Raw genomic sequence first — 17,357 nt, 5'->3', positions numbered from 1 at the left:
TCTACAACTTAACGTACTAAACAACATTTTATAATATCTTGGGCAAAAAAAGGAATGTTTAGGGGGGGTATAAACTATCAACTACTACGCATTTTAACAAAAAGACAAACTATTCATCAAGGAATTTACTAACTTGATTGTTACATAATTTGATTCAAATACAAAAATCATGATTAGGAAAAGATGGTCACTTTATGGCTTGCTTTACCCATAACTTGAATATCATAAACTCCAACAATAATAAGAATTATATTTGTAAGGTTATTTCACTCCCGTTACCTTGAAAAGTACTAAGGGAAGAGGGAAATAAATATTTCATACAGAAATAGAAACGTTTCTAATGTCAAAAGAAATTTGAAACTAATAGAATCTAACAATCTGCCCAATATATAAAAACAATTCAAAGACCAGATATCTTCACCAACTTCTCGTACAGAATCCGGTCGTCCCGGCCTGTATTGCTCTCCAATAGCGCACTTTGCACCAGTTCCTATTCGTGCAAGATGCTCGTCAGAGAATGCCTTTCTGTATCACAGTTCTAATTCAAAGACAATATCCAAAAAGAAAACAAACCTTGACGTCCCGGTTCGAGAGGAACTTCCCTAAGTTGTGGATTATTACCCTCAGATCTTCGACCTGAAAGGAGAACCAATTGAGTGAGCCAGATTAGTATTGCTCTAATAAATATTATTAGCGTGAGGTTAAAACCCCAAGTCAGTTTTATACCCTAATGTGTCCAACGCGATTCCGGTCAAAAAACCTGAAAGCCTGCTCCAAGAAAAAAGATCAAAATTGAGAACATCACACGAGAAAGATAGAAGATTTGTTAAGCAACAATAACATGCCTGCAGCAGCTCTTTGTCAATAGCACCCTTGGTTGCTTTTGCCTCTGATTCCCTCTTTACGGCCTTGTTTTTATCATTTATATCATGATTGATAGGTGTCTCTGGAGTTTGCCCTGCAGTTTCTTGTGTTTTATTCTGTTCATTCCCAGCAGTATCGCCTACAGCTTCACTGTCCATCTGTTCTGCTTTGGGTTCTTTCTGCAAGGACAGAAACAGGTTAGAACTACCACATAAAGGACATCTAAAGAAACTCATTAGCATCTTAAGATATTTAATGGCCAAACGTAAGAGAGGAGGTCAATGTCCGATGTCCCTGCATGTTCTAAAACTAGTAGACAACCAATAGAATAACAAGTAATGGTCTTGCCTCCTCGGGAGGAACATGATTATGGGTTGTATCCTGCATTTCTACATCCTCCTCGGGTTCTTCTTCGGGATCTTCCTCGTCACTTTCAGCTTCAATCTTCGGATCAACAACCATTTGGGTAGCAGCAGCCTCTTCCTTAACAACATTGATGTCTTCTTGGCAAGCATCATCTTTACTCTCAATTTTGGTGGGTTTGATGTCTTCAACATCCTTAACTGTCTTAGCACGCTTAATTGCTGAGCCCTCCTCATTCTCCTTCTTAGAAGCTTCTTGTCTCTCTCTCTTGCATTGTTTTCTCTTCATCACAAATTTAGCCCGCAACTTCTGAAATAGAGAATAAAAGAGTGCGTTTTGTAAGTAGAATAGGAGAAATACAAAACTAGGTAAATCCAGAACTGGCATGGTTGTTAGGGAGCTAACTAACCTGAAGGAAAGCCCAAAGACGGCAGCCCATTTCATATTGAAGCATCTCATTAAAGGACTCCGCAAACAGTGATAGCTGCAACCATTAAGTTCAGAAGCGTTGGTTATATACTAAAGACTCCAAAAGGACACTTTGAACTAGCATATAAGAAGAAACTGAACATATATCACACAGACAAACAGCTGCAAACAGATCCATGAGTGCAAATTAGAAGACAGGAAAACAGGGTGTTAAATTGATCAGACCTCAAAATTTGATTCTTCAAGCTCCTTATTACTGTAATCGAGGAGTGAATCAAGAGAAAGTGACACCGACCGGGACTGTGAGACAAAATATATTCAGTAAGTTCTTCTAGCATTATGGAAGATCAGGTGAAACTATCCCAAAACCAAAAGCAATATAAGTCAAAATGTAAACTTACTGTTGAATCTTTTTTCCCCTTTGTCTGAAGAATCACCCCTGGGTACCGGGGTAGTTCATCAGTCTTCCTTTTCTCTTTTACCACTTTATTAGCTTTGCTAATAGATTCCTTTTTCTCAGTATCATCTATTCTCTCTTTGTCATCCTTCTGCTCTTGCTTTGCATTCAATTTTGTAGCATCGTCACTCTGAGACACTTTCTGATGGATGCTAGTGGCCTCCATTGTGGAGCCAGATAAGTCTTTACCGTCTCCTTTCTCCTCGACCTGCTGCTGTTGCATATCAGAAGAAACAGTTGGTTTTATACTGGGACTCTTATTATCTTTGGTTATGACCTCATTCTTTTGGTTTTCATCAGCCTGTCCACCCTCTTCCCCCTTAATCTGTTCAGGCTGAATGACCTTTTTAGAATCATCCTCGGCCACCTGATTGTCAGCATCAGATGGGACAGCCTTTTTCTTGGGAACCCTTTTTATTACTTTCCTCTTTACAATTTTCTTCTTGCCACTCTCTTCTGTCACTACACTAGTTCCTGGTTCTGATTTAACCTTTGCATTGTCCTCAGCTCCCTCAGATTCACTGACAGGCTTCACCTCAGGAGTTGTAGACTCATCCTTTTCAGGGGCAGTACCTGTTGTCTTTTTTACGATTCTTTTCCTTATAAATGTTTTGATAGCAGGAGGATCAGATGATAAGTCATCCTTTTGCCCATCAACATCTGATATAATGCTGGCAGCACCTACATCCTCTTTGTCTGGTACATCATTCTTCTTTGTAGAATCTTCTGTGATTTGTTTTTTGGTAGCAACTTTTTTCTTGACAACCCTTTTTATAATTTTCTTCTTTCCAGTCTTAGCACCCACTGCCTTCTGGTCACTCGTACCTGCCACTGTGTCAGTCTTTACATTTTTCACGTCCTCAGTGCTTCCAACCGCATCTGTAATTTCAATGTGTTTCTCTTTCTCCTTCCCCTCTTGGGAAACCAACTTTTCTTCAGCTTTTGGTTTTTGAGTATCTTTAACCTTTGAGCTATCAGCTCCAGCTTGTCCAACTTTTGTCGTCCCAGTTTTAACAAGCACAGCTTTCTTTTTATCTTCATGATAAACAGTTACATAGGATCAGTTCTTTTGGATAGGATGCATAATACAATTTTGAATAACCCAATATAAGTGCAACCGTGAATATATGTGATACAAAGATAAGATAGATTACCTTTTGCTACATCTTTTTGTGCAGATTTCTAACATCAAATAAACAAAGATAAATCAGTAATTATCCAAGATATTGAAAATGGAACAGTCGGAAGTTGGAAACACAAACATAGATCTAAAGTGAACACATAACAACATCATCACTGAGTTGACAAATAATTTCCCTGTCCCCTAAAAATTAGTCCACTTTTGCCGTTTTGGTACGTCCCATAAAGTTAGTCAACTTCCACTTTTGGTAACTTTTTCTTTCTATCTCTCTCCTACTTTACCAATTCCGCATTATAACCCGTGTTGTTTCCAAATTCTCTATTTATAATGGATGGAAGGAATATAAAAACCCTAACTTATGGCAGTGAGACCTATGGTTAGATATTTAAGCACAACATATTTAACATGCAAAAACAGGATACATAAAAAAGTTAACAATTTGCGCAATTTAATTAGACTCGTTATCAATAGAGTAAACACTACAGGATCTTAGGAACAAGATCATGATTCGAGGGCAGATAAGTATTGTGGAGTAAGCTATACAAAGTTCCGCAGTGTTATACACCCATTTATTCTAAGTGTATTCATTCAAATTAGCTAGGACCAAAGTACTACCAATAATCTAATCATCACAAATATATGTCACCCAAAGAAAAAACTGACCTCTTTCTGCAAATTTAGCTGTCGGTCTCTTTCAGCAACAGCTCTTTTGTGGCTAACCCACTGATCACGCCAAGACTCTAGGGAAGGAAGGCAGTCAGAAATATCTGGAACATACAACACAGTCATTTCTCTGTGGCTGAAGAGTCCATCCTTTCCAACTCTGTCGTAATGAATCTGCATAAAATGAAAACCTAATGTCATCAACTCATCATGGAAGGTCACTAGACAAGCAATTCTTTTAGTTCTACACTTTTTCCTCTCGAGATTTGTACGACACCAACTTAAGCTTCTGGACATATTTCGGAGTCATTATTGCCCAATGGTTCCTGGTTGTCTCATACTGCTTAAGTTCTTCAACAATGCGGGGAGAAGTAGTTACAAGTTTATAGAATCCAGGATTGTTCATGTTTCAGTGAATGAAGAAGCTTGGTTTCATAATCAGAAAATAGAACATGTATATTGTCTGTAACATGCAATAACGTAAAACACTATATATGTGTATGTTAAAATCTCACAAGGATATGAGGGATCATTCACAATTACCTGCGAGTATATCACATAAAAAAATTGCCACCATTACTTCTAATAAAATTATTTAAAACATACATATCATAATAAAGTAGTAGTAACAAATAACAGTGATAAATTCATGTCAGTCATATCAATATATACCAAATTTTTTTAAATAACACCGTTATGTTCGATCAAGAAAATATCATTGCAACTAAATTTCAACTTTCAAGACATTAGTTTATAAGTATTTATAATTATTTTTCAACTATCTCATTAGGTACTCCACCTCTCAACTGCATACCACATAACAACACAAAATATAATTAATCCTTGCATTCTGTTAACAGAGTAACATACTCCCTCCGTCCCAAGTTACTTGAGGCGTTTCTTTTCGGCATGAGATTTAAGAAAGCTGTATTGAATGAGTTAAATAAGGTAGAGGAAAGAATAAAGTAAGATAAAGAAGAGAGTGTAAAGTAAAAGAAAGAATAAAGTAGGTGTGATTAGATGTTTTGATTTTAGTTAAAAAAAGAAATGACTCAAGTATCTTGGGACAACCCAAAATGGAATACGACTCAAGTAACTTGGGACGGAGGGAGTATATCATAAATGTATTCAGACTAAGAACTAAAACTTCTGGAGCGAGAAATTTACTTAAGTATAACACACAATAACTAGAAAGAAGAACATGAAAAGTTATGGACCTCCAGGAAACGGTTCCAGCGCTTACAGTTGCTCAAATCAAGATTCGCCACATCCTTTGCATACCTAGAAAGGGATATATTTCAGCAGTGGCCAAGAAACACAACACCAATTTCAAAGATTTTAGTTGATGAACAAACCTCTGCGCTGTTCGTATTAAAGAGGTGTCATCAACTGATGGATCCCCTCCATCAACTGTATCCCATGCCCCACCAATGGCCATCAAAGAACTATTCTTTTTTAGAACAGCAAATCTAAGAATATTGCATAAATGGGGGATGCGGTCGCCTCGGGTCTTTTCAGATGACAGATCTGCCTGAGCATTTTGGCTAAGACCACTCATCAAGAGAATCTGACAGCACAGATAAGATTGAGAAAAAGGATATAAATGAGGCTTTCACCCATGCAATATGCACCAAGTTTCCACCAACAATGACAACTTCAGAAATTGTACAAAACCAATATGCAATAAATTGTTAGACATGAATTGGTCAGTTGAATGTTGGTAACCTTTCTGGAATATATTAAGATTAAAGTTGTTACTTGTTATGTGTTGGTGCATTTTATAGTTCACAACTAGAAAGGGCAACTTTACCAAAAGACTTCCAACTTAACTGTAGATGTTGAAGGTGAGCATAACTGCATATATAACTGAGTTCACACGCAATTCAGGGGTACTAAGGTATTCAAAACTGGCTGACAGCACCAATAAAATCCAACACCATACTCCTTCAGTAACTCAGTTCCACCATGAAAGAGATCTAGAGTTTTATTATGGACAAACTGAAAACTGTGAGAAGCCGAGGTAACCCATTTATATGTCCAATGCAATCAAGAACGGACTTAGATTAAAAATTAAATGTAGATAGAGAATATTTTTTGCAAAATACTCCCTCCCTCCTCTAAATATATAGACTTTGGAGACATCATAAATATTAATGTGAAATTGGTAAAGTGAGAGAGAGGGGGAGAGAGAGAAAGAGAAAAGTAGTGTTAGTGGCCCCACATTATTAATAATGTAATGTATGGTCAAAGGTTTCTAAAAATAGAACTAATTTTGGTGGACGGACAAAAATGGAAATAGGGGACTGTTTTTCGGGGATGGAGGGAGTAATAAACAAGCAGATTCTTCAATGTAATAGGCAATCGAAGTACATAAAAATCTGGACTGAGGAACTAATTGTGCTAAAAATATAGTCGCAGTTTGTGATCAATTCTAACTCCTAGAAACTATCATTGATTGGCAAACATTGCAGTGCATTTAATAAACAGCATAAAAGCCAACCTTGGCATTCCAGGTAGTAGTTTGGCCTCCTTCCTTTGCCATGTCAGAAATCAGCGGTGGGGAAAGTAGTTCTTTCTTCTCAACAGGACTCTCATCTTCAACAAATTCATGCTCAAAGCTGTGATATTGATCATGCCAGATGTTTATCTTCATGTAAAGTTAATTAAAAGTACAAATGATGCTTCAATCACAACATCATGTAAGAAGGAAGATCCAAATGCCTAAGGGTCAAAACTCAATAGGAAGATGTTGGAAAGGATTTACCTCACAGGAGTTGAAAATGGGAGCTGCAGATTTTGCTTGGGCCAATGTACAAGTACCTAAAACCAGACAATCAGTATAATTTAAATTGGACAAAATAATCTGGGTGAAAATTAGAAGTACCTTGGAGCATTCTGGAGATATATATAGTCGTGGGTATCGTTTGTCCAATGATAAATAATCTCTCTCAGGTTCAATAAAGCTAAATGAAAAAACCTGCAAAAAACATGTAACACACTGAGGAACCTTTTTCCAAATTTCTAATACATAAGCCTCTTTTCAATTTACATAAAAAGACAATTAATACCACCATACATATATCTTAACAGGGTAGATGCGGACAACCTTTCATAACGTGATAGCTGCAGTGGCAAGCAACAATAAAAGTAGTTGCTTGTTAAAAAAACACATGCATACATGATTGACAGGAAGTCTAGATAATGTCTCAAGATTGAAAGCCTGTAATTTGACCAATGGCTAAGGAAGTAAAAAATTATGAGAAAATATAACAGGAGGTCATACCACCTAAGTGAAAACAGGATGTTGAAGACTGAGTTAGCAACAGAAAAGAATGATGAAGAAAGGTATCGAGAATATGTATAGGTTGAGGAATAAGCTAGGGAAAATGCATCAGAGTAAGCGATCAAAGCCACGTGGATCTTTGAGCAAAGTTCCCTGAATCAGCAACCAGACAACAATCTACCAGGGGATGCCACTCATGACCCATGTGCTGAGGTCCGTGAAGTAGAATTAACAAGTAAGGTTCTTTAGGCTATTGCATTGCTTTACCTTGCACGAATATTCTCTCCTCTTTTCTTTAACAGGAGAATGATGCCTTCAGCATTATAAAATACCAAGTTAGGAGGGCTGCAAGACAGACAAGTTGCTAAACAATAGAATGGTTATATGATGCAATTAACAGGATCGACCTATTCAGTACTTCACGACGTGGGGATTCCCGCCTCTGAGATCTGGCATCCTTTGTAAGAGAAGGACCACGACGGTCCCTGGAGACCCTAGGGGGAGTAGGTTCGCGCCTCAATTCAAGTCCACGTTTGTGTGGCCGGTCTTTCTCCTTGTCCCTCCACTCCCTTTCTCTTTCACGTTCTCTTTCGCGCTCCCTTTCACGTTCTCTGTCGTTCTCCCTCAGACGCTCTCTATCACGTTCCCTGTCGCGTTCTCTTTCACGTTCTCGTTCACGTTCACGATCTCGTAGTCGTTCCTTCTCTCGTTCTCTATCTTTTTCTCGCTCACGCATAAAATCCCGGTTATCCCTTAATTCCAGCTCTCGACCATATGTGCCCCTCTCATCATTTCGATCATCAAGTCTGTGGTGAGCTGCGCGTCCCAATGTACCACTGGGATAATCTGATTCAAGTGGTGAGCGATGAAGTCCCTTTCCAGCTCCATAGTCTCTACCGGGAGGCAAGCTCACACCATAGCCAGGATTTGAAGAGCTTTGGCCATAGATGAGATCATCTGCAATTCCACGAGGAGCTGCACCCAAAATCGAAGCAGTCTGCTGTCCACCATACGGGTTCACCATCGAAAGATCACGTAAATCAGGGTCAATCCTCCCACCATAGGAAATGGGATCTTGGCCAGGATGACGAACAGAGGCCCTTGCTGCAAGATAATCCGCTTGTCTGGCAGAAATTTGATTTCCACTCAGTCTACTAGATATGATACCACTTATTGAAACTGCACACAGAATGGTGTGTGCAAGTCTACGATGTGAATGATTTTCTCAAATCATATCCATAACCGGAAGAGTACCATACAAGGTTAATTTCAGTTTCTAATAGTATGATCATGGCATGCACAAATTGAAATATGCAGAATAGTATCAGCAATGTTTTTGGCTATTGGCTAATGAAACTAATATGACTGCGATAAGTGAAAAAAATTGCAATTATGCTCGACATACCTAGATCCTCCTTCAGCAGAAGCAGATTGTAGTCCACGAGCCTTTAGCACCTGTTCTTGCCTAAGCATTGTTGCTTGCTCCACATGATCGTACATCTTAGACTGAGAAAACATTAAATGATTCAAAAAAGTCTCTATATCTGTGCAAGCTGAAAAATGATATAGATTTGATTTGGGAAAGAGACGAGTATATATGGCCAAAAAGCATAAATTCCTTTAGTAAGAAAACATGCAAAAAAATTAAGCACATTGCACGACTCTATACCTGATGTTCATTTCCAAAAGAAACAGGATCGACATATCTACTGAGGGTTTCACTGGGCAAATCTGTCCCCAGATATGCACTATGCCGTTCAGCATACGGGCGCCTTTCAATTGATGGATATTCAGATAGGAACTGATCAACTTTCTGACCATACCCACGGCTTGACGACGGGACATAAGCAGTGCCAAATTTAGGCGAGTCTGGGATGGAAGACCCATAATTACCTCGGCTTTCTAATGTCGTGCTAACAGATCCTTTGCCCATTGGAGAAATCTGAAAAGGGGTACAGCCAAATATCAGATAGCACCTAACACACTTAGAATTTGTAGCTCTTTAAAGTGTGAATTTAGACAAGGAAAAATTAATTAGTGAATTTCTCTTTAGCTAAGAAAGAAAATATCTATACAAAAGATTTCGAGAATAGATAGAAAAGCGGCAACACATAAGAAAATGTATCCAAAATGTAAATGTGTGAGGGTTGTATTTTGAATCAGGAATTTGATTGAATGTGAATTTCATGATTTTCAGTCTAAATTTCCCCATGCAGGATACCCTTATTAAATTTTCAACAGCCGATGGTAACATGGTTGTACCAGTTCAATTTAGATAGTAGATACAAATAAAATTAAAGAGAAAACAAAGTCATGAAGTCTGTGATGATCTATTTAAGGCTTGAGTAATTTATGGGAACCAAAACAAACAACACATGCCATTTTACGCTCCAGCCAAACCTACAACTAATAGAAACCATGCACGGGCAGTCATAGAAATATTAAGAAAGATTAATATGCCAGGCTTCTGAACCTTTTGTCCAAAACTTTTTCTTATACTATCAAGTATCAACTACCAAAGAACAAATCAAAACCTTGTTTTTCCTTCCTTTACTTTTTCATTCACGTCTTACACTGTTGCTACCAAGGAGTAAAACCATTGCACTCCAATCATAGAAGACTCATGATTCAGATCTTACCACCACCACTTCATACTTAGTGACTCCACAGCTCATCCCAAATTCAATTACCACCGACTTGGTTCATAACTAGGAAGAAGGCATATCACCTATAACGCTTGCCATGAAATTTCTAGTTTTCAGGGGTAAACTGATTTGAAATCTCATTTAAGGATGTATCTGATACAAATAAGAGGACTATCGAATTTATTAACTTAGAGAAAGCTTATCATGGATTCTTGTTGGTAAATAAGTGAGCATCTGGGATTTTTTTTTCACAAAAAAAATCTGATGATCCTTCCACAATTACCTATACCCTAGTGGAAGAAGAATGCTGCGATCATCATTACCTATACATGTTGCCTTAATTGATTGTTGTGTGAAGCCTTATACACGTGATTTCCTTCTACCAAATGACATTACCCCATAACATATTTTCAGATAAGTAAAACCATCATTTCAACCGATTCACATCACAACAGTTACGACGCACATATAAATTGAAATTTCAAGATAAACAAACCTGTTGCGCGGCAGAACCATACACTGAATTGTACTGCCCACCATAATGCTGCTGCTGCGGCGACCCTGTAGCAGCCGCGGCAGCCGACGAATGCCCGTGCACATGACCATGAGCCCTAAGCCCGCCAAATTCCGATTCCTGCGGACGCCCTCCTAGAATCGCCGAAGCACCCAGCTGGAAAAAAAAAAAGAAGACGGAAACACGATAAATAAGGGGTGAATTATGCCCTGCAATTGCTGTGACCTAGTTAATTAAGGCAGATGCCTACGTTCTGAGCGCCGTAGGAAGATTGCGATGAATAGGGTTGCTGTTGACCGTAGGGATTGGTCCCTCGAGAGGAATACATGGCAATCGATAAGGGGAAAATAGTTCAAGCGATTATCGGTATCGATTGAAATTAGAATAAAATCGGCTAATCGTAAGCCGGCAGCGGCGCGGCGGCCGACGACGGAGGAGTGGCCTGAGCTAAAAAGGAAATGGATGAAGAATGAGTAAACTGACAGAAGCCCTAGTGTTTTTTTTGTAAGCAGGTGCATTTGTATGTGTAATATATACCATCCGCACGGATCATTACGACCCGACCCGACCCGACCCGACCCGACCCGTATATTGTATACACCCAAGTTTTGGGATCCGGGATTTTTCCTTTGTTGAAATCTCTCCTCTTCGACTTGTTTTTGGCCAGATTCTACTTTTTTTTTAATCTATAATGTTTTATGATTGGTTTCTTTTACGCACATGTTGTTAGGTCGTAAAACAATGAATAAGGATACGAGCAGTGAGCAAAACTAGAGTAGATGTTGCAAAGGTCATGTGGTGAAACATGTGACGATGGCATAGATAAGGGAGACGTGATATCGAGGCGGGACAGAAGCAAGGTGATGCATGAAAGTAAAGAGTCATGTATTGCCAAACTCATAAGATCCATTAGTGTCAAAGCTACATTGAAGGACTACTGATGAGCATATGTCTACCCGAGATTGGCTAGTCGCAGATCATCTGAACATTTAAGTGGTTGGAGACTTTTTGGTAGCGTGGTTGACAAAAAGATAACAAGTTGTTGCATGATGATCTTGAGAGTTGCATGCATGGATGCATCGTGGATTGTTTGTTCGATGAGCTTCGTCTCAATCGGCATTTGATCATCGACCGAATTCTCTAACATCGACCTCTACCAGTAGCAATAATTAATGAGATTACAATAAAGTACTATATGTTTAAATAGAGAGTTCTCTACTATACAGTTGTGAAACTAACAAGAAAATGTGAAACAAAACACGAAACACCAAAACTTAAAATAACAATAAAAAAAAGTCAAGAAAAAACACTCTTATAGTATTGTTGCAAGCCAATATACATTCAAACTACGTGGTTCCGTAAAGTTTTAAAAACAGCAACCAAATCCTCAAAAACTCGGGGTTTTCCGATTTCTGCGGACGATTTCGAGATCAATGGAGACGGAGAATGCAGAATCGGCGCCAAAGAACGACAGCCTCTGGATTTTGAAATCAATTTTCTCGAAGAAGACCAGCGGAGACGGCGGCGCCGACGCCGATTTGAAGAATCCGCCGAGCGACAATCAGCCGCTTCCTTTTCTCTCAGCTCACGCCAATTCCGTCGTCGCTCGTTGCTCTAAGTAATCAATTTTGTCAACTTTGTTTCTCACCGTTTTACGCCATTCTAATTCTGAAAACATGTTGTCGTGAAATGCTAGGTTTTGATTTGTTTTTTTTTTCTTCCTGATTTGCTGGAGCAATGGATTTGGAATGTAGTTTATTTTAGGCGACAGCATACACACAAATTGAAGTAATTCCAACTTCAAGTTGTTTTTGAAATATCCAACTATTTGTGTATGACTGCTCTCTATCTCTGGAAATGGAATAACAATGAACATGTGAACAGCATACTTTATAATGACTCGAGTATGTTATAATGACTCGTATGGGCAGACATGTTGTTGGCATTATGTTAATGCTTGACAAGGATAACATTTTCTTTTAAGGAGAGTGTTACTTCACCTGCAAATTCCCTTCATCAAATGGAATTATGGACGAGAATTCCATGGTGCACGCTGAATATTGCCACTCGGTACATCAAAAATAATTTGATTGCTACTATTCGTTAGAAGACACTTCATTTGATTCCTCATGATGTGCCTGAATTATGTGTATATTAAGAATGATTTCTAACCCTTTATGAATTTCTTGTAGGATTCTCAGCATATCAACCAAAGAGTTACAGGCCCTATTCGATGTAGAGCTACCTTATAATCTTAGGCAACCTCCATCCTATGCTAGGAACTTCCTTGAATTCTGCTCGTTTAAAGCACTACATTTGGCCATCACAAGACCCAATTATTTAATTCACAAGGAATTTTGCCATCTGACATTTGACATGATGGTCGCATGGGAGGATCCTCATATTGATAGTAACCTCATAGATAATGTATGACTGGAACTGATCTTTTTGCCAAAAATATTATGTCTATCACATGTTATAGTTTGCATACTTTTTGTACTAATGCAGTACTGTCACTTCTCACAAGAGGATGGATGTGAAGTGAATTCCTGCTTTACTGTCACTTCTCTTTCACCTTTAGTCTCATGAATAATATGTTATTTCAGGAAACTGCTTCCTGCAGCAATCAGGATGTGGAGGGTGAAGATGGTTGGTCATTGTTTTATTCCAACTCAACCAAAATGGCTGTTCAGGTGGTTATCACTCAAAAGAATTCAGTAATAAGTTTTACTTATATTGTTTCATATACCAGCATCGTTTATGTTAGTTATGTTATTGAAAACTGAAGGTTGATGACAAGAAAACTGTTGGGCCAGAGGCTTTTGCTCGGATAGCTCCTGCCTGTCCAGTTATTGCAGATGTAACCACTGTTCACAATCTTTTTGATGTTCTGACCAGTTCTTCAGGTCCCCGACTTCATTTTCTGATATACGACAAATACCTACGGAGTCTTGAAAAGTATGCCGCATCACTGACTTTAGCCAACTTCCTGCATGAACTCTGTATTTGCCTTTCCTGATCTTTTAAAGAACTTGATTTATAGCAGATGTCAAGTAGTTGGCTAGTTTGTTTAACTCTGAAGATGCATATAATCCCTGTATGCATCTTGCCTCAAAATTTAATGACAGAATGACTATGGAACTAGCTTTAGTGGCGTATACATGCAGAATCCCTCAACTTGCCTTCATGATAGAGGCTGATTGAATACTTTAAGCAGCAAAAATAAAGATGCAAAAAACTGTTTGTGTTGTATGCATGCTGATAGACTTGTAGTTTCATGTTCATTTTAAGCAGAATATTGATAATTTTATCCAAGTTGCGTTTTTTAAAATAAAAATTACAGTATGGTGCATGTATCTTTTCTTCTGGGCTTCACTGGATAAGTAGGTAGAATTTCGATGGAAGCATAGAAGCTGAAAATTAGAGAGATTGCTGGTTATGTATGGTATGGAAATCTTAGTGACTCCTACTTGTGGTGCAGGGTTGCAAAGTCCGCACAAAATGCATTGGGACCACAGATCACTGCCTCTCATGCACTTGCTGATGATGAAGTTATTATAGATATTGATGGCACGGTTCCTACACAACCAGTTTTGCAACATATTGGGATGTCTGCATGGCCAGGTTAGCTGCAATCTCACTTTTGGAGCTGATTTAGCTGGTCAACACCATTAAGACCCTTTGCAACTGCCTAAGTTTCTCTGTAACATCTGAATGGTTCACTTCAGGAAATAAAATTATTCCCTCAGACACAACAAGTATATTCTTTCCTTAATGACTCTGCATTGTTTTAGTATGTTCTGCTGTATTTCCTCGAGTACATCTTAACATGATTATACTTACTAAATAATGAATAGCTGAATTTATCAACTTTGAAAAGTATGTAATTGTTAGACGGTTTCACAATTTCAAAGGTTTGAGCTATGATTTATGTTGTGTATAATGATTTGATTTACTCTAGTTTTGTTCTTTCAAATGTTCATTTTGTATTATCTTATTATCAATCTTGTTTGATCATTTCAGGGCGGTTGACATTGACAAACTATGCTCTCTACTTTGAGCCTGGCGTTGGTTTATATGACAATGCTGTAAAATATGATCTAGCAACTGACACAAAACAAGTTGTAAAGCCTGAATTAACTGGACCCTTGGGTGCTCGTCTTTTTGATAAAGCTGTCATGTACAAGTCAACAACCATGTATGTCTCTACCTCATTTATACATGCAATCTCAAATAATTATCTTTTGAGTCTTGACTCTAGTTTTGGTATAGGGCAGAGCCCGTCTATCTGGAATTCCCTGAATTCAAAGGTTGCTCAAGGAGAGACTACTGGCTGGATATATGTCTGGAGATTTTGCGTGCCCACAGGTTCAATAGAAAATATCATCTAAAAGGAAACCAGCAATCAGAAGTGCTTGCTTGGGCAATTCTTGGAATTTTTCGGTTTCATGCAGTTAGAGAGGCCTTCCGTGTCTCATCGTCCAATTACAAGACTTTGTTATGTTTTAACTTGGCTGAAAGTCTTCCAGGTGGAGATATGATAATGGTAACTCTGGCGAGTCAAATGGCCCTCATAAACCCTAGTGCTGGCCAACAAGAGGTTTCTATTTCTCCAAATGCAAATAGGCGGCCCATATTCCCTGTTGCACTTCTTACGCTTAGTAGACTAAAAATTATTTCTCCGAAAGAGGGAGAAGTAAATGTAGAAGCAACATATCCTGCTGGAAATCTTCGTGTTGGTGAAGCAAATCCTCTAGAAGCTGTTGTGAAGCAGTTGGAACAGAACACTGGAAAGGCTGAAGCTGCTCAAGCAACTGTTGATCAAGTGAAAGTTGAAGGAATCGATACCAATGTAGCAGTGATGAAGGTTCCCTTTTTACAATATTACATGCTTTGCCAGTTGCACTTTTTATTACTTAATTCTTTTTTCTTCATGCAAGTTTACACATATAAGTGAAGCTTTCTATCCTTTTTGGCAGATATATAATCTGTATGATGCTATAAGCTATTAATTGTGTATTTTAAATCAATGGTGCTTCCTTGATTGGCTAATTAATTGCTTTCGTAAGTTAACTTGGTCTTCTAGACTATTAAAATATGGTACTTTCTGTTTCTACTTTATCCGAAAGGTACTGAGTAAGAAGTCTTATTGTCGTAATATAGTACTATCTACTTCCCATTACGATTATACTGAAAGCTGTGTTTCCAATTTAGATGGAACGCTGTTAGTAATTTTCCTAAAATGTTTTTTGTGGCAGAGAAGTTATATTAAGTTTTAGCCGCATAATATGTGAAGTATGCCCCCCATAAATGCAGCCTGAATTCCACCCATTTCTTACTGCTAATATGTATGACTAATGATAGAGTTCACAAAGGAAAATTTAACAGTGATTATTTTGCATGTCATGAGAATATGAGATCATATTTCCTCTTACTTGGAAAATGCCAGCATTAGCTTTTTACGCATGATATGACTTTCTTTGGTCATTAATGTGAATAATGTTCTTGGGGAACATATATCTTGTTAGATGTTCCTAGCTTTTCTCCTGATAAGAAGCCCATTTGTCTGTAGGAGTTGCTTTTCCCGGTTATTCAGATATATAGCCGGATTGACCGTTTGGCTTCCTGGAATAATCCCTACAAGTCAGTGACGTTCATCGCAATATTTAGCTATTTGATAGTTTGGTAAGAACCGATATCATATTTTTCTTACACTGCTGCACTACTTATATTCTGTGAACACTTCGAGCTACAAGCTGTCAAAAATGTTTGATTTGCTAAAACTCCTATCACATCACAGACTACAATTAAAACCTTATAACTCGGCTTAACTTTTACCAACTGATCAGTTATCAGCATGTATGCTTGCACCTTGCATGGTCTTGTTAATCTCTTTTTTCAATGGTTTAAGGTCTCAGGAGTATTCTTCCAATAATCTTGCACATTTTTGCTCAGTTCTTTTAAAATATATTTTTGCACCTAAATGCCGGCTTTAAGAAGACATTCACCTTTTTTGGTGTCCATACTTTCAAGCAAGATATGAGAAAAATGCTCTCTAAAATTCTAGAATTAGCCACTCTGTTGACCACCTACGATGTTTATATTGGTAATCAGTCGATAGGAGATGGATGTTTGCTGTTCCCCAACAATTCTTTTAGTCCAGAGCCCCCCCTGAGGGAACTTTTTGTGTAGCATCTGAAAAAGGGGGTTGGACCAAATTTACATTATCATCCATTTATGTAGCATTGTAATGAGGCAAGTTGTATTAAGTATCTAAAGGCACACTGCAACTTTCAGGGGTTGGGCCAAGTATCTAGTACCATCTGTTTTCGTATTTTTGGCACTCGTGATGCTCTGGCTCAAGTACGTTTGGAAAAGAAGACAAGTGGAGGCATTCAAAATTGTACCTCCCCCTAGCAAGAATCCAGTGGAGCAGCTGATAATATTACAAGAAGCAGTAACTCAACTCGAGTCGCTCATCCAAAGTGTAAACATCGCTCTTCTCAAAATACGAGCACTCCTCTTTGCTGTCGCACCACAGGTATCACCCTTACTAATTGATGATTTAACACTTGCATTTGTTTGTGATATATAGTTGTGGTGATTGGCAGGCGACGGATAAGCTGACTGTGTTGTTGTTTGCAATGGCTATGGGGCTTGTATTTGTGCCAGTGAGATATGTGATATTGATGTGTTTTCTCGAGTTTTCCACGAGATATATGCCGTTGCGAAGGGCAGGTACCGAACGAGGGATGAGACGGTTGAAGGAGTGGTGGATCAGAATACCAGCTGCTCCTGTGCGGATTGTCAAGCCAGATGACAAAAAGAGGAAATAATCACAGCATTTTGCTATCATGTAAATATTTTTCTATACTAATCTTGCTCAATGACTTGAGTTTTAGAGACAGGCAGCTTTCAAAAATATATTTTTAGATTTCATATTTAAATTGTATCAATTGTCTAATGTGGTAAAAATGTTGAAGAACTGTTTCCAAAAA

The 17,357-nt window shown here is 38.3% G+C and overlaps 2 protein-coding genes across 3 annotated transcripts; one reads left to right on the top strand and one right to left on the bottom strand.

Moving 5' to 3' along the window:
* Nucleotides 1–203: 203 nt before the first annotated feature.
* On the bottom strand, nt 204–10,846 carry LOC121801963 (protein SHORT ROOT IN SALT MEDIUM 1-like). Its single transcript, XM_042201453.1, has 21 exons — nt 10,610–10,846; nt 10,342–10,515; nt 8,870–9,142; nt 8,606–8,706; nt 7,608–8,324; nt 7,468–7,513; nt 6,802–6,894; nt 6,682–6,737; nt 6,418–6,535; nt 5,273–5,484; nt 5,135–5,198; nt 3,918–4,091; nt 3,268–3,295; nt 2,058–3,148; nt 1,882–1,956; nt 1,637–1,711; nt 1,213–1,536; nt 846–1,043; nt 727–768; nt 574–636; nt 204–490 (listed from the first exon to the last, which is right to left on the bottom strand). Exons 1-21 carry the CDS (start codon nt 10,685–10,687, stop codon nt 401–403), a joined length of 4,092 nt encoding a protein of 1,363 aa, XP_042057387.1. The 5' UTR covers nt 10,688–10,846; the 3' UTR covers nt 204–400.
* An 859-nt stretch (nt 10,847–11,705) lies between these two features.
* LOC121805624 lies at nt 11,706–17,357 on the top strand. 2 transcript variants are annotated; one of them, XM_042205554.1, is made up of 11 exons: nt 11,959–11,977; nt 12,344–12,429; nt 12,552–12,786; nt 12,966–13,052; nt 13,148–13,317; nt 13,841–13,983; nt 14,383–14,557; nt 14,632–15,226; nt 15,932–16,044; nt 16,657–16,900; nt 16,971–17,357. In XM_042205554.1, exons 2-11 carry the CDS (start codon nt 12,380–12,382, stop codon nt 17,193–17,195), a joined length of 2,037 nt encoding a protein of 678 aa, XP_042061488.1. In that variant the 5' UTR covers nt 11,959–11,977; nt 12,344–12,379; the 3' UTR covers nt 17,196–17,357. The 2 variants fall into 2 exon arrangements, with proteins under 2 accessions (XP_042061487.1, XP_042061488.1); XM_042205553.1 differs by lacking the exon at nt 12,344–12,429 and having other exon boundaries at nt 11,706–11,977.

This window comes from Salvia splendens, chromosome 5 (genome assembly GCF_004379255.2).
Source record: "Salvia splendens isolate huo1 chromosome 5, SspV2, whole genome shotgun sequence".
Lineage (NCBI taxonomy): Eukaryota > Viridiplantae > Streptophyta > Magnoliopsida > Lamiales > Lamiaceae > Salvia > Salvia splendens.
This window is presented reverse-complemented; position numbering and strand designations above follow the sequence as displayed.